General features: G+C 39.4%; 1 protein-coding gene and 1 long non-coding RNA gene across 2 annotated transcripts; both read left to right on the plus strand.

Annotated features, from left to right (window-relative positions):
* The first annotated feature begins 174 nt into the window (after nucleotides 1-174).
* On the plus strand, nucleotides 175-14,259 carry LOC119779550. The gene is made up of 3 exons (XR_005280247.1): nucleotides 175-255; nucleotides 13,320-13,439; nucleotides 13,529-14,259. It is a non-coding gene; the product is annotated as an uncharacterized LOC119779550 (long non-coding RNA).
* Nucleotides 14,260-23,987: 9,728 nt separating this feature from the next.
* On the plus strand, nucleotides 23,988-25,304 carry LOC119779552 (zinc finger BED domain-containing protein 5-like). Its single transcript, XM_038279230.1, has one exon. It carries the CDS (start codon nucleotides 23,988-23,990, stop codon nucleotides 25,302-25,304), a length of 1,317 nt encoding a protein of 438 aa, XP_038135158.1.
* The last annotated feature ends 246 nt before the right edge of the window (nucleotides 25,305-25,550 follow it).

Genomic DNA, 25,550 nt, shown 5'->3' on the forward strand with positions numbered 1-25,550 from the left:
GGTGTGAAGATATTGTCTTCTCTTTGTTGCCTATTGTACCTTATATTGTGGGCTAAACTGACTAACTTTAAAATTTATACCTGCTTGAAGGAGAATAGAAGACACATGTTCAGCATCACATGTTATTGGTCTACTAATAGAGTTGAAATATCATCCACTGACCTTTTGGCTGTACTTTGGTCAACAGCGTTGATGACATTGCTACAGAAATCAGAGAAGTAAATAATAGAGAACATTGACGGGAGCCAGAGCATAGTAAGTATTCCTTATCATTTCGCTCTTTTATCTGATAGAATTAAACATCAAATGTAAACAGAGTGGTTTCAGCTTGTTAGATGAGAGGCGGCTAGTGCGGTGTGTTGACATCCGTAAGTTGCGCTCAGTCATATTACGTAATTCAGCGGGTCAACACGGGTCTAGTGTTTCCACAGCATGCCTGTCAGAGACTAGGAGACTTTAACACTGGTCGCTTGCCAAGTCATCTGACCTGGGTAGACATGTGTCGGTGAGCGGTTCCCACTGCCACTAAGAGCCGATTGTTCGCAGGTTTAAACGGGTTTTTCGACCAGCGTGAAAGGGGTATTATAGACCTATTTCTAATCTTCTGGGGTTTTTTTCTAAAATCTTTGGGAAAATAGTTGCTAAACAAGTGCGAGAACAGTTACACCATGTATCATTGGCTCTTCCCTAGCACCTTTGTGGCTCTTATCAATCAATTAACTTTATTGTCAACTACAATTTACATTGCAATCAAGATTTCAGTTTCAGTACAAACCGTCCGTCACAATACATAACATACATTGGGGTGGGGGGGCTGAGAGGGGGAACGGTTTTACTGAGGCCTTGCGTGCCGCAGAACGCCGCCTTTGGTGCGTTCTTATGGCTTCCCAGGTTCCTACCGCTTACCTGTTTGGTACCTATTTGGTTTTACGTATAACTTTATGTTCTCTCTGATTTTTTTCATCATAGTAGATTTATCTGGTCTGTTCTCGGCGATGACAGCATCCTAGATTGATATATCAGCTGTGCTGCTGCCATAGACATCTCTGTTTATAGATATTGAAGCTTGACCTGTTTCAAGTGTAGTCCTGTTTCTTTTATTGTGACTAGAAGAACTGGCTTGGAACTCATCTGCCTGGCTGTGTCATTCCTGGACAGTTACCCTTTTTATCCCTGCTACTTTCAGTATCTCTGCTTCTGTCTCCTTAAACCCCAATCAGCCCCAGCAGATGGCCAGTCACACTGGTTCTATTGGAGGTTTCTTCCTGTTAAAAGGGAGATTTCCTCTCAACTCTCTCAACATGAATGCTATGTGTATGGGATTAACGGATTAAAGAGTCAAGGCAAAATGCAAGCGAATGTTTGTTGCAGCAGTCTAATCCAGAAGGAGCATGTCTTCCAAGTTAATGAAAGGATGCCATCAACTGGTTTCCCTAAGAAATCTCAGAGTATTGTCTCATAAAGTGCCTTGAGATGACGTGTTGTGAATTTAATTTAATAACCCCTAAATCAATTCCAAATAAAAAAGGAAAACAAATTGTTGAAACATGTGAAACCTCTTACATACATACCTACATAATAATCAATAGAGATTATCCTCAAACAAGGTGCAAGAATCTCTAAAAAGGATATAATTTTTTGTGTGAATTGCACAAATTTGGTATTTAGGGGAGAATGTTAGCAATAAAGCCAATGTTGTAGTTCTAAAAATCTGCCTAAAAATATGTCGATCAGCCAAATCAACTAATGCATTCAGTTAAACATGGTAGCAGCATCCTGATGAGTCATTCTCATTTGCACAAACAAAGCAGCTGCTTAGAGTTAATGGGAGTATGGAACTGCTTAAATGGCTCATTTTAATTCAAGACCTCATAAGTTATATGAATATTGGAGCTAAAGTCCAGATCTAAATAAAGTAAGACATTTATAATAGTTTAGAACTTACCTGTGTTCCAGTTTGACTCTGCTTGTACTGTTTCATAATGTTGAATGTAGTCAAAATTTCTGTTTCACCTTTGAGAACCTAGTCACACCAGATATTTCTAGCTCTCTAAATCTAAAAAGGGAGTCCACTGAGAAGGTAAAGTGATCTGATCCCAAAACAGTCTCATCTGAATTATTCCGGAGCGCAGGAGCAGCTGTTGTAAACCAGCACTTCACAGTATCTCAAAGAAATTTTACCCTGTAGCAAAATCTCCTCCAGATCAGTGAACCGTCATCAAGGTCCAGTTACAGGTGCATTCACAACTAGAGAGAGACAGGTAAAACTGCAAGATTGGATGGCAAACTCAATGAAAAAAGGCATGTTAATAAGATTTCTTCTTCAACTTATATATTGAATAATATAACATAGCTCAAACAACCCTCATTTCGCTTGTAATTTAAATTAATGAGATTCTTTTTATACATGAGTCTTCTTTCTGTAACATTCTATTGGAAACATAAACATTATTTCCAGTTTGAATAGTTTCCAATAGTTAATTTGCACTTGATTTCAATAATGCTTAAGTTTAAAAGCAGAGAGTCTGCATGGGAAACCAGGAGCATGCTTGACAACCTTAATGACATTCGCACATGTTGCTTAACTTAACAGATAAAATTCCTCTATTAAAATCATCATCAAGAGCGCAAGCACCCCCGAGGTCCAACAACCCCAAGACATGGACATGCATATGCACCTCGACTAAACAGAAGGAAGCTAATAAGGGAAATCAAAGCAGAGAGCTGCACTCGGTGATGACAGGGTGTACTAGGATGTTGTCATACAACCCCTGAATGGTCTGTCTGCTTCCATGGCAACCCCCAATGCTCTGTTCTCATGGGCTCGTAAACATCATCCAATACCTCGGTAAATACAAACATTTTAATCTACGTCCATCATCCAGTGGTCAGAGTACAGTCTTGATTTACAGTTTACCTCTTTGTTCGCCTATTTCCCCTGTTGTTCCCACAATTTTCCCTTTTCATTTGGTTTCGCATTCCTGAGCCGTGAACCCTCGCCGCGCTGAAAGTTTTGTGTGTGCCTGCGAGACGGTTCGTGACATTCATTGTGATGAATGCCCGGCACCTGGGAGTGAGCGACATAATGAAATGTAAATCCACCGCGCTGTAAATGTTACTCTGATTTGTGATGGAGTTTAATGATGAGTGTTTTTGCTCCAGCTAGATTTTTAAAAGCCAGACAGGATGCTGTTTTAGCAGAAAAAAGTCAAACATTGATGTAATCAGTTTGGAGATTAATATAATTTTCAGACATTAAACAAATACAAGACATTGTTTTGAGAAAAAAGAAACTCCAACATGGACCATTTAGAAAATGTGTGTAATATTAAGTTGGAGACTAGAGTATGAAAGCAAAAAAAAGAAAAATCTAAAAAGTGTAGTGCTTAGGAAAAGCAGTTATATATTGAGAGTTCCCATTTGAAATTTTAACAACAGAACCATATACTAAGTGGAACCAACTTTGGTAAATGGCCTTTATTTGAACTTGCAGTTGCAAGTGGAAGTGTCTCCAAGCCTCCATATTTATCCTTGTAAAGCAGCCCAGGAAAAGTGTGATTTGATGAAGTGCTTCAGTAATCATCATTCTTTCAGTCTTGGCACAGATGTTCAACTGGATCCAGGTTTGAACTTTTACTGGACCTTTTAAGATTTGGACATGCTTTAACCTGAACAACTTAAAAGTGGCATTTTAACCTTAAACAGAGGTTAAAGGTTGTCCTGCTTGGAGATCAAACTCCAGCCCTGCCTTAAAGAGACATCTTGTAAGTTTCTACTGAGAAAAAAACCCTTTAAAATAGCATTTTTTTTTTATTTATGACTTAAACATTGTTTGATTTGCAGACTGACACCTCAGTAGTTAAGCACCGATGCATCTATAGGCCTGTAGCCTATTTTTCTGAATTTACCTCAGGTTGGAACCCATGCTGTTCTGCGCATGTGATGTTAAGCACGTCCATGTTGAATGGGTCCGACCTGGCAAATAATACAATCTTTAGATTCAAGATGGGTTTTTTGGTTTCAGCTTAACTCAGACACGTACGAGGACTACAGGTAAGGTGAAAAAAGTGAAAATTAAAAATCTTGTCAAGTACAAGCTTGCACTACAAGAGTAAGCAGAGGAGTGCTGCAGTTCTGTGTGTTTTTGGAATTGCACTGCTTAAGGTGGCTGCAAGTTGGAGTAGCTCTGCTTGACTCTGATATTTTTTCTTAAGAGAACTTTGGTTTCTCTGTTTGTGGTTGAAGAGACGAGGGAAAAGGACAGTTATTTAATTTAGAAATCCTGCGAAACATCTAAAAGCGTTCAACAGATGTTAAACTACTGAGCACTATGGCATTTTCCCATTGCATGGTCTGGTTGTGTGAATGTAAATTCTCAGCCTTGTGAACTTTCTGGCTTAGTTGCTTGACCTCTGCGTTAGTTACAAACACACAATCAACCCATCTCTGTCAGACAACATGTTCAGATTACTATGGTATGTTAACACATAGAGTAGTTCTGCCCTTTGAACATTTCAATTTCTCCACTGCTTTCTTCCTGTCTTTGCCATGTTCCTTGGTCCTGATGCTGTTTGCTCACTTTGTTTTCTAATGGTCTGGCCTTCCCAGACCAACTGGATTTATTAATCAGATCATTTATAATCAGTTTCCCGATTCAGGGTGTAACAATTAGCTGTTGTTACCTTTATATTTGCTAAATATAACAGTTAAACACAGTATCTCGTTTTGCAGTTTGGTTTATTTTGGTTTTTTTAATGCAGTAGATTTGTTTGGGGTTTGGCATCATTAGAAGGCCTCATCTTTTTTTGTAAAAAGGTAAATTGATTTCACTTAACAACATTTTATTGATTGCTTTACTCTTCCTAATAGGGAAACACATATATTGATGAGTTCATTTCTAAATACTCACCTCTAGCATTTCCTTCTCCAAGTAGGTGTGTACAGGACTGCACCATTAAATAATTAAAGGGGGGTCCTATGTATGGTGTTTTCTATGTTAGGTTTTGAGTATTTTGTTTTGGATTAAATTAAAAAAATCAGTTTTGTCTTGATTGGTAAATGTATTGCTTCATTAGCTGTTCGTTTAAAACAAACATTCCATTTTCTCATTATTTTGCACCTGTATATCCTCTTAAAATGGTATCTTACAATTTAGTTTAACCTCTATTAAAGAAGCATATCTGCCATTGTTCTGTTGTTGCTGTGGTTTGGTTGATGTGCTACCAGAGAGAATTAAAGACATGTCAGTTGAAAACTCTTTGGAGTCAGTTTTTTTCCCACTTTCAAGGCTGCTTGACCTCCTGAAGAGCATTTAACTCAGGGATCTAAATTTATCTATGACAGCCTGCCATTGTGTACTGTTTTTCTGTTAAAAACATGTTAAAAAACCCAAAATTGTTTTTTTTTTGTATGTGTGTGTGTGTGTGTGTCAATTTCACCTTAAATGTTACCAGCTGTAATGGTCTGGTGACCTGTCCATGGTGGATGGATGGGTGGATTAATGTTAGCAAGGCTTTAATTTGCGCAAGGATACAAGAACCTCTCGAAAACATGTTAAAAATATAATTGTTGTAACATGACACGATGTGAAAAGGCTCTGAAAATTAAACTTATCCAAAATTCAATTTTGGATAAAGATCCTGCTAAACAGAAGCTTAGCCAAGAGTGCTTCATATAATGTACTTTAACAATAATTTTATATATAATCTTGTCATGCAATCTCTTTGAAGTTTAACAGGACACAGTACAGGAAGTCCTCCACATTATTTGCTGTTAGGGTGTAGAGTTCTCATTCCTGCCACCTTAAAAGCTCCAGGTCTCTGTGCTCTGTAACCACTAATCATCAGATTCCTTGGCATGAAGCGGAAGGGATAATTTCAGGAAATTCACTGTGTTATTTCCCCTTACTTTGTCTGCTTCCCTCATATTCTTTGCCCAATTGTTTGTTTAGCCAAAAGGAGTAACATTTACATGATATTTGAATAACAGGCATTTGACAAGTTAGAAACAAGGCAGATCTCACAGAAAAGCAGCTGAAAACATAAATTCTTTGAATATTTGTAGATGCTCTGCTAAGGAAACCTCAATTTCTAAAAAAGAAAAAAAAAAAAAAACGCTTTAATTTCTGTCCAGTTTATCAATTTATTTCCTAATTTAATCTCAATGTAACGTCTTACAGGTTTTAATTTAAAGTTTTAAAGGTCTATCTAATTCTGTAAGATGAATTACGAACTGTTGAAAGGAATCATGTCTTACTGGGAGATGGATGGATGGACGGACGGACGGACGGATGGATTGGTCATGTTTTATGAATATCTAGACCATTAAAATCCTTCTTATATATGCTGTTTATTTTGGATGTTTTATATTTGGTGTTATGCTCTAAGTCTGTAAGGTTGAACGGTCTCCTTACCATCACTGTAACAACAGATTATCTGTCCAATTAAAGTCAGGACTCTGTCCCTTGGTAGGAGGAAAATATTCATAAATTAGGTTTCCTGAAATCCAAATGTTCAGAAGTTTTCCTGAATGGTGGAGTACAATGCAAGGTATAGCGACCTCAGCCCCAGAGAAACTAATAGACGCAGATTTGGCTAAAATCTGAAAAAGGGTTTATCTAGGAAAACAGTCAGCCAGAAGGTGAATTACATCAGAAATACAACTTCCTCAACTTCAAGCCGAAAACATTAACACATGCGCTTTTATAAACGCGCTGCAGCTTTGTTCTTTTTTCTCATTTGTGCTTTCAGCGCAAAAGGTCGGAGCAGAAGGCTGAGAAATGTACTCAAAGGAAAACAGTAATGTGGGAAAATTAAGACAAATCACGTCAAATCATGCAATGGTTGTGCAAAACATGTCTTTAATTCAACCTAAGTTTAAACATCTTTAATCAACCTTAGCAAACAAGCTATTTGTGTGCACATGGATGACCTACCCAATGTCTCTAACTAAACACCAAATCAGCCTTTGAGTTTTAATTATCGGGAAAAAGGCAATCACTTTATATATATTTAGTGCTACCGCAATTTTAAAATTATGTCAACAAATCTGGATTATTATGAATAACATATGAATGAAGCGAATCATCTGGGTTCTGAGAGAGAAATCTCTTTTTTCCTGCTTTCCTCGTAATAAATATTTATACCTTCAAGCAGGCAAAAAGACAATCACCTGGCTCAGCTCACACAGGTCTTAATGCCTGCCAAAGATTCAAAGCTCACATGAGAAGCTTAAGGTTGCAATCACCACCATTGTGTTCTGATTTTGTGATCAAAACAAAAGACCTGTGTTTAAATTGCACCTTTTTGCTAGCTGTTGCAGGTTAGCATTGGAGACTGTTAGAACAGCCTGGCTGTTATAGAAGTATTAAAACATACACCTGTTATGCATGCATAATCTACATACTGACATTTTCAAGCACATTCTGATTCTGATTGTGTAAAGCCGAAAGCACAGATGGAAGGAGATGAAAGGCATCCATCTATCCTTTTCTAAATGGTTTATCCTGTTCAGGGTCATCTTATCTTCTATAGGATACAACGGCACACACATGCAAAATGTTGAAAACTAAACAGTGCAGACATCGCCTGAGGGAATGTTCAGCTGGGCTGCAGATGTGTTGACTAGAGAGACTAGACATGGTACAACTTACGCACTTATTCACACACAAGCTATCACACAGGTTTATGACAGCAGAGATGAACCGGGAGGCTTCAGACAACAGATAAGCATCACGAGGAGATATTAAACTGGGCGATCACTGAGGAAGGTTGAAATCCAGGGAAATTCTTCCTGGAAAAAAAAACTTTGGTTGAGATAAGACAGAAACAAGGAAGTAAGAATGAAGGCAGAGAGAGAAAAGAAAGGGGGCATATGAAAAGAAGATATGCAGTTCAGACAGTGGTGCACAATAATGAAAATCTTAAAGGAAGACTTTTGTTTTATTAAAAAAGGCAGAAAATTAGAATTTTTATTTTTCATTTTAAGGTTTCAGATATTCCAGAGTTCATGATGTCATGCAGTTTAATTACATAACATGGGGTTTGATAAGAGAAAGAGGCCCACAACATCACAAGTCCTCCTCCACCATGCTAACAATGTATACAACGTATCGTTTTTCATGAAAAATTCAATCTGACCACAACATATGATTAAAAAAAAGTCTTATTACCCTTAAAAAAAACCATATTTGAACATTTCTGTCTCAATAGGGACAGAAATAGATAAACCTGGCTTGTGTCTGCTGTTAAGAGTGGACCTGCACACCTCTGAGATGTAAGGTGCCTTGTCTTTAATTGTGCATTATAGGGAGAAAATGCACTTTAAAGGAAAAGATGACTTTTTTTTATTATTTTTCATTTTAAAATCATGTTCCATTGATGGCAGCTGCATGGCCAGCAAGGTCCAGCTGAACAGGTGCAGCCTGCAGTCTCCACCTCTCCATCCTCTGTAACCACCACTCCAGTGTTATGACAGAAATTATCATCACTGCCTTAGTTAAACATCTTACTTCATATACACCATATTACAGCCTTTGTTATCAGAAAACCACAAACTTTGTTTCTAAAGTATTGATAAGCTTCCTAGCTTTTCCAATACATCCCCACTCTCAACCCATTAACTGATGCTTCGTAAAGCCCCATCACCTGAAGAGGGGGCGCCTCAGTGCGTCAGTATCTCTACTCATTTTTTGGAGCACGGGGGGAAAAGCATGACAGGTTGAGATAAGGAACATGCAAAACTTTCCATGAACTGCAAAGCAAAAACATAGCACTACCCATCCCCTACCTGAACCCCTAAACCAAAAGAAACACCAGTATTCATGTTACCATATGCTCCTATAGCTACCACAATAAGTAGTCTAAAATGTTTCAGGTCACGTGGATGTCACGTGAGACAATGTTCGCAACCTGTGATTTACTCTGGGCATCAATAGGTGATGAGAGGGGAACCCCATTTGCATCAACATATGCGCAGACGGCCTTGATCAAACGTCAATATTTGTCAATTTGGGAGTAAGAATGTATTGGCTTTTCTGGTTGTTCTGGCATTCTTGTCTACAGCCATGGACTCAGCAAAGTACAAAAATATTTTGCTGGTCGTAACATTTGTCATACTATTCTTCCAGTTTAATGTGACAGCAGGGTGTAAAATGTATTTTATGAGAAATAAATGAGAATGCACCTATTTAAGAGCCATCGCCATCCAGTATAAGTAAACACTAAGGTTATTCAACCTGAAATAAGTGGCAGAATTGCCACTATAATGATGGTGAACCTAACGCCATGTATATCGGTACTCTCATGTGTTAGAGTGGCCTAGTCAAAGAGCTTCTGATTCACCGTCTCTAGCTGGGCAAAGCTGGTTAGAAACACAACTTAAAATACGTCCAGTTGCTGTTGTAGTGTGAGGTGGTTCCACATATTATGGTCTCTGAATGATTCCAAATCCTCTCAACATTATTAATATTTTCTATTTGTACAATATTTCACATACTCTGTACATTTCCTTAATATTATATACCATTATATGTTCCTGAGTACCTTTGCAAGGCAGTCTAGTTTCCTTCTGGATGGTCCTGGAATTTAGATAAGCCTATAACAGTCAATCTCTCCAGTCTGCAGCTTGCATGCATACCTGAAGAGTATTAAGGACCCAGACAAACAGAGCACACACATTAGGACAGACCTCACTATCCCACAGATATAATCATCCCCGCATGAAGAGTCTCCACTAGTCTGTTTCCCATTTCAAACCTCATCGAATCCTATCTTTATCCCTTAAAGCACACAGGCGCTCACTCACTATGGCCTCCACAGAGGGTTAGGGCATTCTTGCTGTGTGTGTTGAGTCAATGGAAAATTTCAGAACCACGAAAACAGAGCCATTTGGACGAATCATGAACAGAACATTTGGGAAACAAGTAATTTGTACTTGAACAAATACTTCTGATGAAGTGGTTTTCTGGTTTTCCCAGAGGTGCACTAAAGTAGGAAGGTGCTGACTTTAGGACTATTGGTTTACTTGTTTTGACTCCATAATAAAGTTGGGGTCAAATAGAGGAATCAACATAAAATGTAATTATATTATAAAATTTTAAAATTAATGGCTTAATTTGAGTTACGATTTGATGTTAAATAATCTTGGATTTTAGATAAATTGGAAATAAAATTCGCATGGTTTGATTATTAAACATGGCAGCCAGTAGGAGCATCCTAAGATCTTCTGAAATGTCCTTTTCCATTTCCTAAATTCTAAAAAAAAAAAAAGTAAACAGTGTTTCTAACATGTAACATTCAGTCACATGCGCTTGTTTCAAAAGAAGCCTTGGCTGGGGCCGTGTGTTTCCAATGTGGGTTCTGAGGATGAAAATGGAAACACATTGATAGGCCTGTACAGATCCAGCTCTCCTTTAGCTCTGTACATTTTTCTTCTGCCCTTAGTGCTGCTGCTGAATCATAAGAATTTACGTAACAGCATTACAAAACCAACATTTTAAAGGCAACAAAATAATCCTTGTTGTACTATTTGGGTTACAAGTTCATTTTGAATGCAGAATCTCCAGGATATTCTCGTTCTTACACCTATAACAAAATCATTAGATAATTTAAAGGCGAAAATGATGTTGTCAACTTGTAAACATTCTTTTTTTAATTGCATGATATGTTGCAGAGACCGACCTTCCCTGTTTGAGATTCGCAGGAATTAGTGTATCTTTAATGCAATTTGTAGTCACAATCCAGTCCAACTTCCAATTATATGGTAATGGCACTACCTTACCTTGACTATTTAGCCAGCGTATGCCAACGTACGAAATATTTGGCAAAAACACTGCTGTAGGTTGGATAACTTATGGGTTAATTCTGTGTAAATTATAAGCAAGCATAAGCACGCTGAAGCACGCTGGCACACATTGACATATTGCAAGTAATGTATGCCAGCATATGCTCATATGTGGACCATAAGTTACAGGTAAGTTTTCTGATAGTTGACATACATTAAGTGTAAGTTACTCATATGTCATGGTGTCCAGCTGATCCAAAGCCTATGAGTAACTTTTGCATAACTTTAAAGAACTTATCTCCAACGCATATCAACAAATTTGACGTGGTCCAGATGATGTGTTTCTAACTTACAGGTACTAAATAATGGCGCACTGGCAGCGTTTTGGTATAAAAGGGGGTTCACAGGAGGAAACCGTCAGTACTCCTCCAGACTTCATGGTGAGCAGATGTTCCACAAGAGATGGAGGATCCGGCAAGGATGAGATGAGAATATATACTAGCTGTCCTCCAACATCAGCATGATCTCATCAATTTGACTGTGTTCCAGTTGTAGGATGAGCGCGAAAATGAGTGTGAGGGATCCGCACTGCTTTCGACTAACAAACTTCCTAGCAGACATGATGCTGAATCTGCTGCGACTGCAAACCTTCCTTCCTTCCTTCTTTCTCTTTTTCTTTCTTTCTTTTTGTCTTTTCTTTTTTTGGCGTGTGGGAAACAGCAGCTAGGTTGATACTGCAACTGCCAAGTTTAGAGAAATCTTTTTCTTGTGCTTTTTATGCAGACCAGGCACCTCCGAAAGCCTTGCTTCCCCTATCAGGACCCTGGCTTGTGATATATCATGAGCATTACGCTGCCGTGTATTATGAATAAGTTAGGCTGTCATTGGACATATGTTCTGGACTCGTTATGAATACTAGATGTATTCGCCCAAATAGAAAAGATGCATTGAGAGTTCAGTGTAGGCCAGCGTTATAAATGATTCTGGGACGTCAGAATACGCTAGCTAAATCGTCAAGGTGTGACAACGCCATAAGGGGAGCAAATTGGACAACAGTATATTCTGATGTGTATGTTTGGAATGAAAACTTACAGTATACAGTTGTCATTGTCTTACCATGTCACAACTTTAGTCTTTAAGGCGGTGTAACTGGGTAACATCCATTTCATTACTAGCTGCATTAATCGTTTTCCTCTTTGTGATTTGATTCCAAGTTAGCATAGCCTGTGATTCAGTGTTCCAAACAATCTGATAAAATCTTTAACAATGGGTCTTTATTCCAAAGTGTTATTTCACTGGTAATCTAACTTTCCTTTATGGAAAATCACCACCACCAATATCATGGAACTTTATAGTTATAGTTAAGTCTTGTGATCGTAGTGTGGTGGCATTTGTGGTCAAATATCTACTGGAAACACAGTGAATATATAAAAATATATAAATATATAAAACTGTTAACATAACTTTGGTAAAGATATTCTACATGAAATTAGCTACACTAACTCTGGCAGTTCCAGATGGTCGAAATGTTTCCCAATTGAAACTATGACAGCAAACATGTTGGTCAATTTTTGTGCCCTTTCAGGGCAAATACCTTGGCTGATCATTTACCTCTGCTTAAATAATGTCTCTAGCTTCAAACCCATTGGACAGTGATATGTCCAATAGGTTTGAATACTGTTTCTCCTCTATTTTTATTAAAAGTCCTATAGTAAAATTTCTCTGTAACGTATATTTCGAAAATGCACTTGTAAAATAATTTTCTGTCAAGGTCTAACTTACTCGACATTAAACCGTCAGTCAGTGGTTTCAGTGTCATTTTGAGCCTCCAAACAGCACAGCTAACTAAAAATTAAAACAAAGAAATAAAATACAGTAGACCAACAGGGAGCGATAATTTATTCAGCATACATTGAATGCAACCAGAATGAGCTGCTGTCAGGTAAATACAGAAAAATAATTGAAGATGAGTAGCCCCCTTTAAGGTTATGAATGATAACAGAGGTCTGAGTCAAGAGATGCATAATGTTTGTTGAAACCGATTTCATTTACTAATCTATATTACTAATCTTTAACACATTTTAACACTAAATAAGAAAAAAAAAATACTTACATTAAGAAAACATGAAGCATATACACTATTAAACATAATATATTTTATTTTTTATTCTAAAAACATTCCTAGCAATATATTGTTAAAATGTTACACCCAAGGTTGCAGTTAGCTTAACTCTGATACCAATAGCTTGTCCCGCTTCCATATTGGTGGCCTTCACCTCCTCTCTGCCCAACATTTCTGGAACCAAACTTCCTCCTGGAATCCAGTAGTCCTGATAAAGACTACATCACTGATTCTCAACCAGGGGTACTTGGTACCCTAGTGGTAGGTGAGTGCATTGCAAGGGGTACATGAAAAGATTTTATTTCTTAGGTAGTAGTATAAAATAGGGCTGAGATCTTTTCCGCATTATTAGGACCCAATTGAAAATGTAAACTTTGTGTGGGTTGTTTGTGTGTTTTTCTCTCTCCACCACCAGGTGGTGCCCTGTTCCTCGTTGGGCCTCCCTGCCCACCTGCGGCATGTTGGATCATTACTGAAGGAGTATTTGAGCAGTGGGCTGTCACTACCTTGACGCCAGAGTATTTGCCAGTTTTAGGTACTCTAGCCAAGCTGAGATTAGCAGAGTCTAACCTAAGCTTTGTTTCTCTGAGTCTTATCTAGTTTTTTGTCTTTGCTCTTCCGCAGAAAGCCTTCCTGAGTAACTGGACACCTGGACCTTCTCACCCTGGAAGGACTAACTGAGTTCACACTGAGCAGGGGAAAACCTCCATATGATCAGTTTAAGTACTCATCGGAAATCCAAGTGACAGTCCGCTCCTTTACTCCTCTGGGTCCAAGGCTTGTCTATCTGTCCGCCCTCCAACGAGTTCCCTCTTTTCTGGATTTACCCCCACAAGCTGGATTCAAAGACTGACAAGAGCACCCTCAAGCGCGAGTCCCTCTCCAATTAATATTCAAGCCTCAGTCAAATTTCCTCTGGTACCTGAACTGATCGCTGTGATCTCCCCTTCAGACTTTCCAGTTCCGGTAAACCAGTCCGCTGGGTTCCAGAACCAACTTCTGTTATTTATCTACATTTAATTAACCTGTTAAACTTTTCCCTTGGTCTCTGAGTGGTTCTCGCTTAAACCAATCATGACATAAACAAGCTTCTATCAACCAAAAACTAAGTTTTTCTTATATGTTTGAGTTCACCTGCAGGTTTGACACATCAAAATCAAGCAGAGCAATTGGAAGTAAAGAACAGCCTGGTATCAGCTGTTTTTCACACTGAGCTATCAGAGCTCATCAAAGCAGCTCAGGTGTCTTAATGAAAACAAAGTGAAACTGATTTAGTCAGTCTGTCTATAATTTTTGCTCAGTATTTTGTACCCAATTCATCAAGTTTAAATGTGTTTATAAGGGAGTTACTCACAGGAGCTTCAGTTTTACAAATACAGGTTTATATGATGATATATTTTGTATTTATTTTTCGATTCCTTACTAACTTCCAGGCAACATACTTATGCTGTTTTTTTTTTAATTTGAGATGGAAAGAATAAAGTGACTACGAATTAAATGCTCGTGTTAAAAGATTTAGTAAAATTGTTTTATTTGTTTAAATTTTATTATATATTCAGTTATTGTACATTCCACTTCTGGACAATCATCAATATTTTTGACTGAGAGGGTACCCATGGTAAGACAAAAAGCACAAAGGGGTACGCAAGTCAAAAAAGGTGCAACAAAAGGTGAAACATTGCACTACATCAATAAAAGAATTTGCTTACTCATCAAAATTATTGGAATACGTTCTTTCAATCACTCCTATAGCCACATGTGTATAAAATCAAGCACCTAGGCATGAAAACTGTGGTTACAAACATTTGTGAAATAATGGGTCACGGTCAGGAGCTCAGTGAATTCCAACGTGCAACTGTGATACCATACCATACCATACCAACTTTATTTATGTAGCACTTTGTACAATGGCAGGACGGAAATAATGTACACAATCATAAAATAGAATGCAATAGTAAAAAAGAAAAGGTTAAATATAAAATGCATATCAATATACAGACACAATAAAACAAAGTGAAACCTCTAAGATTGCGCCAAAAGCCAAAAAAAAGGATGGGTCTTATGAAGAGACTTAAAAACAGCGAGTGAAGAGGCCTGTCTTATGGCCAAACGAAGATCATTCCATAGCTTGGGAGCTGCCACAGAAAAAGCATGGTCCCCTCTGAGGTTGCACTTTGTCCTTGGCACCTTCAGAAGCAACTGTGTAAGAATGTAACAGCTCAGACACTTAGGGAGGGGCAAGGTTATTGAGAGCTTTAAAAACAAATCATTTAAAAATGAATCCTAAAAATGCACTGGCAACCAATGTAAGGAAGCTGAAATAGGAAAAATATGGTCAAATTTTGACGTACCTGGTAAACGTTATGCAGCAGCATTTTGTACCCTCTGAAGCTGGAAAATATATAAATCATTGAATCCTATATAAAGTGCATTACAGTAATCCAGGTGTGTGCAGTGGCACGGGAAGGGGGGTGCTGTGGGGGCTGCAGCCTCCCTCGTCATAGCATCAGCCCCCCATGGTGGGGGGCTGTGGAGTAACATAATATTGTACTTAAAAACATGAAATTATTTATGTATTTATTTTTTAAAAGACTATGTTTGATATGGGATTAAAATGATGGGCTGTGTATAAGATATAAACTAATGATTCATTATTTTAATATTTCATAAAAAACTAGGCTACTCCCCCAGAAGCTTCCACCACCTCACATTCATTTAGGCTTGGCTAGCAATAGGCAGCAGAAACGTATTTCTGACAATTTCGAGGTAAGAAATGGTTTTAATTCCCCTATACTGCCGCATTTAGCGTTATTTATGTGCCTATTCATCTTAGTCCTGTGGCTGAAGAAGTCTACGCTAGAATAAGGCTGCATATCACTAAATTTGTCTGTATTAAGCTATTTAGTGATAAAATATGAAATTAGTTAATTTTTTATTGTATGTGTTTTTTGTTTCAGATATGAAATCATTCCCCATATCCATAGTCGAATGGACTTTCAAGACGTTCAATGCTCAGTTTAGGCTATATTTAGGCCATGTTTTATTCAAGTATTCCTGATCCTGTTGATTGGGAGCTGTTGTTTGTTTTGAATGATTAAAAGAGAAGAAATAAAGTTTAAAATGTTCATGCTTTGTTCCGATGCATTTTAAATGGCAGTTTTTGGCGACAAATGTAGGCCTACAATTTTATGTTAAAAACGTCGGCCACAGCCCTCAACATAATGACGTCATGTGTTTTCCAACCCAGCCATCAGCCCCCCTCGCTTGAAACAGCTTCCAGCGCGCCTGGGTGTGTGCTCACAAATGCATGGATCACAGTTTCAGAATGCTGTCTGGAAAGAATAGGTTTTACTTTGGCCAGCTGCCTTACGTGGAAAAAATGGATTTTACAACAGCTCTAATGCGTGCTTCCAGCTTAATACCAGCATCCATCTTGACCCCTGAATTTGTAATAACCGGCTTGACATACTTGGCCAAAGAGCCAAGATTGGTCAGGGAATCTACAGCGAATCTGCCAAAAATCATTACCTCTGTGTTATCTTCATTAAATTTCAAGAAATGTAGGGCCACCCAGGCATTAAAATCTTCCAGACCTAAAACAGAGATCGAAGAGAGGTGGAGTCTTCCTTCTTTAGTGGTAAATATATATTTGTGTGAAAAGAAGCGGACCAAGAACTGAGGCCTACGGGACACCACAGGACACTGGAGCAGAGGTGGCATAGAGATCATAGGATGCTCTTGCATAGGATGCCACCTGTTCAACAAATCCAGTCATGAAATTTCTTTGCTCCTAAATATTCCAAAGTCAACTGTCAGATGTATTGGCAAAATAAAAGTGTTTGCGAACAACAGCAACTCAGCTATGAACTGTCAGGCCACATAAACTGACTTAACGGTGTCAACAGAACTAAAGCTGAAGCACATAGTGAGAAGAGGTTGCAAACTTTAATTTCAAACAACTACATCTCGATCGAAGCACTCATTTACTGCTGTATCTCATAAATGTTTATAGAAAGTTGTAGTAGTTAAGGATTTGGGGTTTTTATTAAACACATAAAATGTAACACAATGATGCCAGTAGACATAGCCACACAGTCTCTTCAAAAAGCAAGAGTTCTGTATGTTCAGCGCCTATCTCTGCACAGAGCTTTTTGAACAGGCATGAAAGCGTAGGTCGAGCCTTGAAGGAAGTTAACAGTTTCAACATTTGTTTTCAACAAATTCCAACTGTTTTGGCACCGAACAGTTGATGCAACAATAAGTCTGATAAATTTCCAGGCACAATTTCACTTGTTCCGGCAATCACCCCAGCTAACTTTCCATGCTCTTGGTCTAATTAGTCTGGTAAATTAGTTCAGCTGTAGTACTAATCTGTAATAATTAGCGACGAAACAAAAAGTCGTCCTTAGGTAAACTGTCACTTTCATATCTAACATTAAAAACCAAATTGGCCAAAGCTGCTGCATCCATTGTCTCATCTCTCTCGATGGAAAAATAGCGTCTGTTTGTAATTGTCTTTATTGGTGTCTTTCTAACATCTATCATCTGGTGTGCCTTAATTGCTTGCCAAGACACTATGTAATTCAAAAGTGTCACCAACTTTAGTTGCTTGGCAGCCTTCTTTCCACACAATACAAATCATGCCTTGTGTTAATTGTAGGCATAATTGCTGTCTGGCTCTGTCCAGCCCACCCGCTTTCGCTATGCCGAGTCTGGCGAAGAACACAGCTTCCTGGGCTTTGGGAACTGGTATAGCACAAGACTGGATGACAGCTGGCTGGACGGCAGCTGGAATTGTTTTTTCTTTTTTTTTTATTCCATCACATTTTATCAAGAAAAAAATAGAAAATCACAGCTTTCTGCAGCTGTGCATATTTTGTTGTATGGTGCAGTTTAAAAGGAAATGGCTTTACAACTTTGTTGCTGATAACATCAGCACGTCACAACACTGCAGTCTACCTTCATCCCACATCAGCTGAATTTAAATTTGGATCTTGAAATTATTATGATAATCAGAGGATGCTTTAATGTTGCCCCTTACACAATACTGCCTCTTTTTCTAATGCTCCATAGAACAGACATACTGATGTCTATCTGTGCTGTAATAAATTAGAAAAATTCCACATAAATTCCTGCAGGACCTTATTTAAGTAAAATGTTATGAATGCATTGCATCTCGGTATTAATGGTTTTGCTTATCATCCAGTACATCCTATCTTACTAAATCATATTTAGATATAAGACAAGAATGCACATCCTTAAAAAATATATCGGGTGAGAGTTTGTTTTAATGCAGGTTCTCATCCACCCATGAGTGTAGCATGAGAAAAATCGCTAAACCTCTTGATTGTGAGTCATGTGCATGCATTTTATCAATGCTAACAGCCAGGAAACTATCTTTAAAGAATTTATATTTGAAAGAACATTATTCAATAAACTAAAACATGGAATTCATATTTGACATTTTGAAGACACACCAACAATTAGTGAAAAATATGTGAATGGTTCTAAACTTCATCAGCTCCGAGAGAGAGAGATAGAAGTTAACGTTGGCTTAGATGTTGCCTAATAAAAAGTTATTTCAAAGTTCCTCGATAAAGTCGTACACCCCTGCTGTGAGTTAGATTAAAATGCACGTGTGTTTGTGCTTGAACACACATGTAGCTCCTGAGATGGCATGGTCAGCACTAGCTCTGCATTACCAAGAAGTTCAGGAGGTAGTAAGGATTGTCTTTTAGGCCCTGCCAGTAAAATCTCACGGGCTTTGCAGAACCTCATTGGCCCTATGCTTCAAAAACATTGCCCAAATCCTGGAGATCACCATGAGGGGGAACATCTGTGGGGCGGAGCGGGGGGGAGCACAATACAGACAGCAAAGGTGCAAGTGTGTCTGTGTGTGTGTATAAAGGTTGCAAATAGGTTTTAATTAATCGCACAAAGTATTCTAGCTGACAAAACATTTAATCCCTAGTATGTTTACCTTACTATACAGTATTGCTGTTGTTTTTTTAACATCTGCCATGGTGCTTTTCCTCTGCAAATGTTTTCAGTATTTATCACTGTTCTGATAAATTTCTTTTACAACTAAATTTTTTTTTTTTTTTTTTGGTAAGAAGCAAAGAACTGGAAAGTCTTACAATTTTGTCCTCCAAGGTCCTATTATAACTTTCTACTACCCTACCATTTCATTGCATCTATAATTTTGATCACATGATCGGCTTGAGTCCCAGTTTTTATAGCCCAATTTTAAAGGACTGTACCCGATCTTGTACCAGTAAATCAAATCAATTTACTTGATCCTTTGCATATCAGTCTCTCTTGCTAGTTAAGTAACTTGATTAATATGGAAATGTATGATTACAACATAAAATAATGTCATATAAGCTTTTATTTTATGATTGTACACTTTATAACGAGTGTTTACATTTCCTATTTTACTGTTGATGTGATTGAATAAAAAAAAATCCCAGAGCTCATATACACATTTATATTACTTGCTATGAGGCTTTCATGTCTGTGCTGTTTAAAAAAACTGGATAAGAGAAATGGACTTCTGTATCACATCATATTTATTCCCCAGTGACGCATAAAGTTGTGAACTTGTAATCAAACCTTGATTTGGAACAATGCACGATTCCCAGCTTCAATTCCTGTATGTTATATTGTGAATAAAGGACTCCACTAAATGCAAAGAAAAATAAAAAATCAACATGCTTTTATCCCGATTCGGTGCAGAACCCTTTAAAATTGAAAATACCCTAAAGTAGTTTTAGATTTTTACTCGGCTCTTCTTAGCATAACTATCAGCAATAAATCTCTTTCTTTAAGCAAAGTGTACTAGAAAACGCATTCTGTGCTTGTACTGCTAGTTTGCGCCACATTGTATACAAAGAAAAACCCATTTGGTCAAATTAAACACATGCTGATACACCATAGATTCATTGCACATACTCACCTCCCACACAAACTGCACCTTCAGCCAAGAATAACTCTGACTGACAGCTTTAGCAGATTCAGCCTATCTGTTCCCATCAGGTGCGCTGACTGCAGGGATGAGAGTTAAATCCGAAACTTCACTGTAAACACAAAAGAGGCATATATTAAAGTCGGTCTCAGCCCACAGGCCAAGGAAAGCAGGACTCATAGCCACCTCAGCAACCAGCTCAATTAAAAGGATTTACCAGTGATTTCTCGGCTAGAGTTACATTGGAAATATTTGGACGATAGCTGCTATCAACATGAATTACCGCTGACATGTTTGACCATTTAAAGAAGGTGGATGCAAAACGGAGCTAAACCAAATCAAATAAATAACGAATCTGTCTAAAATGTGAAGAAACATAGAGAGAGACACCAGTGCTATGGCAGTGTGCGGATTTTACGAAGGTGGTGTGCATGTTTATGATGAGCATTTCTAAAGGGAAAGTGGAGCCTCAACACACTCTTGTTTGCGGTTTTCCTCAGACCGAGTAGACCCAGCCTGGCGTAGAGCGTTCTCACAGACGCACCACTTCTCTAAAACAGGACAGAGCCAGGGTTTTCCTTTTCATGTGGAAAAAAGGAGGGAAGGGGAAGGGGAGAATGAGAGGAGGTAACCCTAGCCACCGAGGTGGCCTTCTGGTCGGGCCCAAATCCCACAATCCTCCTTTCTGAATCTCCGGGCCCTTTCACTCTCGGATGTATAGAACAGAGCTGAACACATGAACACACAAGGAATGATGTGGGGATGTTGGTTGAGTGGGATCCAAGCCCTGCCAAGGCCTCTTTCTGTTTGACCACACTTTTAGTTACATACCTGTAGGTTTTCTAGTTAGAAAAATAAACCCCTGTCCAGACTCGTGCAGCATGTGACCCCAAATACTGGAATCCAAATTCTAAATGAAGGAATTAAGTTGAGCTTTTTGGCTTTATTTCACTTTAGCATGGATTTATAGCAGTCCAAAAAATGATTATCAATCTTACAAAATGTTTGCACAAGCAAGAACAGTGGGCTCAGTCTGTTGACATGAAGACATTTGGATTTAGCTGTAATTGTCTGAAACGTTTGTCTCACTCTTGTCTCGGTTCTCTGCTTTCCTTTTGCTTTCTATTTCTCTGAGTCCCTTTATTTTTCTCTTCTTATTTTTAAATCCTACCGGGGGACACTTCATACACTACATTTAATGATAGCCAATTCAAATATCCTCATGAGAGTGATTTATAAGTATGTAATCCAATATTTGCAATCTGAGGTTCCAAATACCTCATGTAAAATGCTCTCTGTGTGTTTTGGATAAACTGGTTGGGTTCTGTTAAGTGCAGTGATCAGACTACCTACCTCATTACCTTGAGTGCATCTTGAATAGACTCCAGCAGTGTTGTGCCTGAACGCGTTCATTGAACGAAAGTTCATGAACTCGTTCATATTTTGGGCGAACGTGAACTGAACGTACTGCATTATTGCCTGATGAACGTTATTGTGAACTCGTTCATTCTGGCGTCTGTGAACGGCACGCTCTCTCAGTTCAACTCCGTTCAATAGGTTGCCAGATTTCTATAAAGCCCTCCAGGCGAAACCCCGGCTAAATCACACCGTAAACAGGCCTTAATATGTAGCGGGAAAAACACCCAATCTGGCAACACCAGCTACTAGTGTTGTAGCCTACAGCCGCGTGCGTCATCAAAAAAAAATGCAGCGTGGAAGCTACAGCAGCATGTAGGCGACTTAAAACAGGTATATGACCAGGTGGTCGGTGAGGATGATGGCAACAAGTTTGCCCGCCGGCTTTCAGTAAAAAAATCCGCACTTCAGTAACCTTAAATTCCTACCTCAGCCTGGTCCCTCAGTTTGTGTTAGTACAGTGGTTCTCAACCGGTGGGGCGCGCCCCCCCGGGGGGGCCCCGACACTCTCCCGGGGGGGCGCGAGTAGGCTACAGGATGGGAGTGGAAAAAAACTGGAAAAAAAAAATTTACACTTTTTTTTTATCTTTTTTTTTATCTTTTTTTTTTTAACTTTTTATTTCATAAAAAGTTAAAGTTTTGTATATACATAACTCCTGAATAAAAATTAAAATGTGTTTGGACTGATTAAAAAAAAAAAGTTTTGAACAAATTTGATTGTTTTGTCGATAGTGAGCGCAAATGCGGTGATAAGCGGGTGGTTGATCATGGCGCCGAGACAGGGCGCCGTAGCAAGAGCTCTCCTGTGTGCTGGCTGTTTTATGTTTGTTTTTGTCTTTGATGTATTTACCACTTTAAATTATGGCCGTGAGACACTTCTGAGGATCCGTGAGGAAGTTTGTGGTCTGTCTTTTGCCAATACTGGACTGAGGTGTGCTGATTTCGATGCGTGCCCCACTCGAGGTAAACAAGGCCAGGAGTCGGGCCGCGGAAGTCGGGAGCAGAGCGAAAGGACTGGGCGGAGGTATCGCCACATACGCCGTACAGCTGAGCCCCTGAGTGGGGACGCTACAGGCTTCCAGCGGCGTGCTGGATTCTTCTTTCCAGCCGCCGGGCTTCTCTGTCCATCGCTCGGACAGGGTGAAGGAGCGTACCGGAAAATCGAAGGGTGGAGGTGAGTGTTTTTTAATTAACGAACTTTGGTGCACTGATTGTGTCATCGTGAACAAAACTTGCAACGTCAACTTGGAATGTCTTATTTTGAAATGCCGCCCCTTTTTTCTCCCATGGGAGTTTTCGGTGATGTTCCTGTGTGGAGTTTACACTCATCCTCGGGCGGACATTTCTGTTGCCTTGAGTGAACTAAGCGACATTGTATACAAATTATTTTTTGTCAAAATATCCCGCGACTTTTACTGGTGTTTTTGGAGACTTTTGTGGTGTTTGGAGACTCGAAAGCACGAATCACTCTGCAGTTAGGCATACTGTGCTCAACGAGCAGCGGGTGCTGCCATGAGCCCCTCTCCCGTCCAAAGGCACTCACAGGCGGTCAGTCTCTCAGTAACCTCGCGCAGCAGTCCCAGCCTGCAGCAGAAAGGAGACACACACCCCTCTGTGTCCAGGCTGCAAATGAATCGCGCATGCGCATGGTCGCCGCCGTTCCCGCCTTGACTTACAGAGCGGGGTGTAAATGTTCACTCACTCTCACAAAAATAAATCACTGCATTTAAATTGACTCACGACATAGCTCTCCATTCACTCTAGTCTAGTCTCTTGCCAAGTTCGCTTGTGCCAGCTCTCGCTAGTCTGTTATCAATCTCGATTTACATAGGCCTTTACTACACAAACCCCAACAGTCTTTTTAAAGACTAAACCCAGAAACATTCTTTAAGATTAGATCATATCTCAGCCCTAGCCAGTAATTTTGTTAAACTGCTAGGCAGTAGTTACTTAGCTAACTACCCAAACGATACACACACACACACACACACACACACACACACACACACACACACACACACACACACACGAGGACTACAATCGTTAAGAATTAAAATAAAATCTGAATTGTCTGCAAAATAATTATTTTGTTTGGTTTTAATGAAAGATTGTGCCTAAGTCCTGACTGATTAGCCCCTGATACGTCTCTCAACATACACCACACATAGTTACATATTGCCATAGTTTAAACTTTATTGAAAACAAATTAAAATGGAGAAATTTCTTGTGAGGACCAACAAGCCAACCAACGCACCACCAGCTGCAAAAAAGCTTCGCAAGTACGATGAAGCATACCTGCAGTTTGGGTTTACAGTCACGGCTGAACTGAGACCTCAGTGTGTCGTATGTGCCGAGGTGCTGGCAAATGACAGTATGAAGCCCTGCAAATTAAAAAGACACCTCGAAACAAAGCATGCTGGCATTAAAAATAAACCGGTCGAATATTTTAAAAGAAAGCTTGATGGCCTCCATCAGCAACAGGCAACCATTTCAGTGCACAGCACTGTGTCTAAACAGTGTTTGGAGGCATCATATGTAGTGGCCAAAAGGATCGGTAAACTGGGTAAACCGCATACAATCGCAGAGACTCTCATTTTGCCGGCAGCGCAAGACATGTGCAGAATAATGATAGGCGATAGTGCAGCAGCCAAACTCGGTGCAGTACCACTGTCCAATGACACAGTCGCTAGGAGAATTGTAGACATGTCCAACGATATCAGAGAGCAACTGATAGAGTTTGTAAAAAAGAGTCCTTACTACGCGCTGCAGCTGGACGAATCCACTGATGTTGCTGGGCAGGCACAGCTCCTCACCTATGTCAGGTATCTGCGGGACAAGGTGATTGAGGAGGATGTCCTGTTTTGCCGGCCTCTTCAGTCACACACTACAGGAGAAGCCATTTTCAATGTCCTTGACATTTTTATCCGCGAAAATGGTTTGGCTTGGGACCGATGCGTTGGCCTATGCACGGATGGTGCGCAGGCAATGACGGGGCATGAGCGTGGCCTAGCTGCTCGCGTTCAGCAAGTAGCTCCACTTGTGAAATGGACACACTGCATGGTCCATCGCGAAGCACTAGCTGCTAAAAAAATGCCGGTTCTCTTTGACTCTGTGCTGAACCAATCCGTCAAAATAATAAATCTCATAAAATCACGGCCGCTAAACTCTCGCTTGTTTGGGGTCCTCTGCCAGGAGATGGGGTCAGGGCACGAACAGCTGCTTCTGCACACTGAAGTTCGCTGGCTCTCCAGGGGGCGGGTGTTACAGCGGTTGTATGAGCTGCGAGAGGAGGTGAAGTGGTTTTTGACAGAAATTAAATCAGATCTGGCGAAGCATCTGGATGACACTATGTGGCTTGCGTCTCTGTCCTATTTGGTCGATATATTTGACCGCTTGAATGGCCTCAACCTGTCTTTGCAAGGCCGCGAAACTCATATTTTGCTCCTTGCAGACAAAGTGCAGGCCTTCACACAAAAACTAGACCTCTGGCATGGCCGCATCAGTCGAGGGAACTGTGACATGTTCCCCTGCCTTACAGACTTTATAACTGATGCAGGCGCGTCACACGATTTCTCCTCCCTATTTCAATCAGCGTCTGAGCACCTGTCAGCAATGAGAAAACAATTTGCGACGTACTTTAAAGAGGATTATCGCTCTTTTGCATGGGTTCGAGATCCGTTTGTGTGCACAGCAAACGAGCTATCAATTGATTTGCAGGAACAGCTTATTGAGCTGAAGAGTGACAGTAGACTGAAGGAACTCTTTAGCTCCTGTCCTCTTTCGTCATTCTGGGCAGCATTGATGCAGGAATACCCGGAACTCTGTGACGTCGCCTTGAAGATTCTCCTTCCTTTCGCGTCGACATATTTGTGTGAGGCAGGATTCTCAAAAATGACTGCACTCAAAACAAAACACCGCAATCGTGCACAAATCGAGGATGATTTGAGGCTATGCTTATCAAACATTGAGCCAAGAATTGAGGATCTTTGCAAGGCAAAGCAGGCTCAGGTCTCACATTAACATCACCTAATTATATAGCAATAGCCTAGTATTGATAATAGGCCAACTGATGATAATAATAATAACAACAACAATAAAGCATGTAACCTCATAATTATATAGCAATAGCCTTGTAATAATGATAGGCATATACTACTCATAATAATAATAATAATAATAATAATAATAATAATAATAATAATAATAATAATAACAATAATAATGCCTGCAAGCTCACATTAGAAGTCTGGTGCTACTGCCAATTAT

The sequence above is a fragment of the Cyprinodon tularosa genome, unplaced genomic scaffold (genome assembly GCF_016077235.1).
Source record: "Cyprinodon tularosa strain WSP-4 unplaced genomic scaffold, ASM1607723v1 ctg149, whole genome shotgun sequence".
Classification (NCBI taxonomy): Eukaryota; Metazoa; Chordata; class Actinopteri; order Cyprinodontiformes; family Cyprinodontidae; genus Cyprinodon; species Cyprinodon tularosa.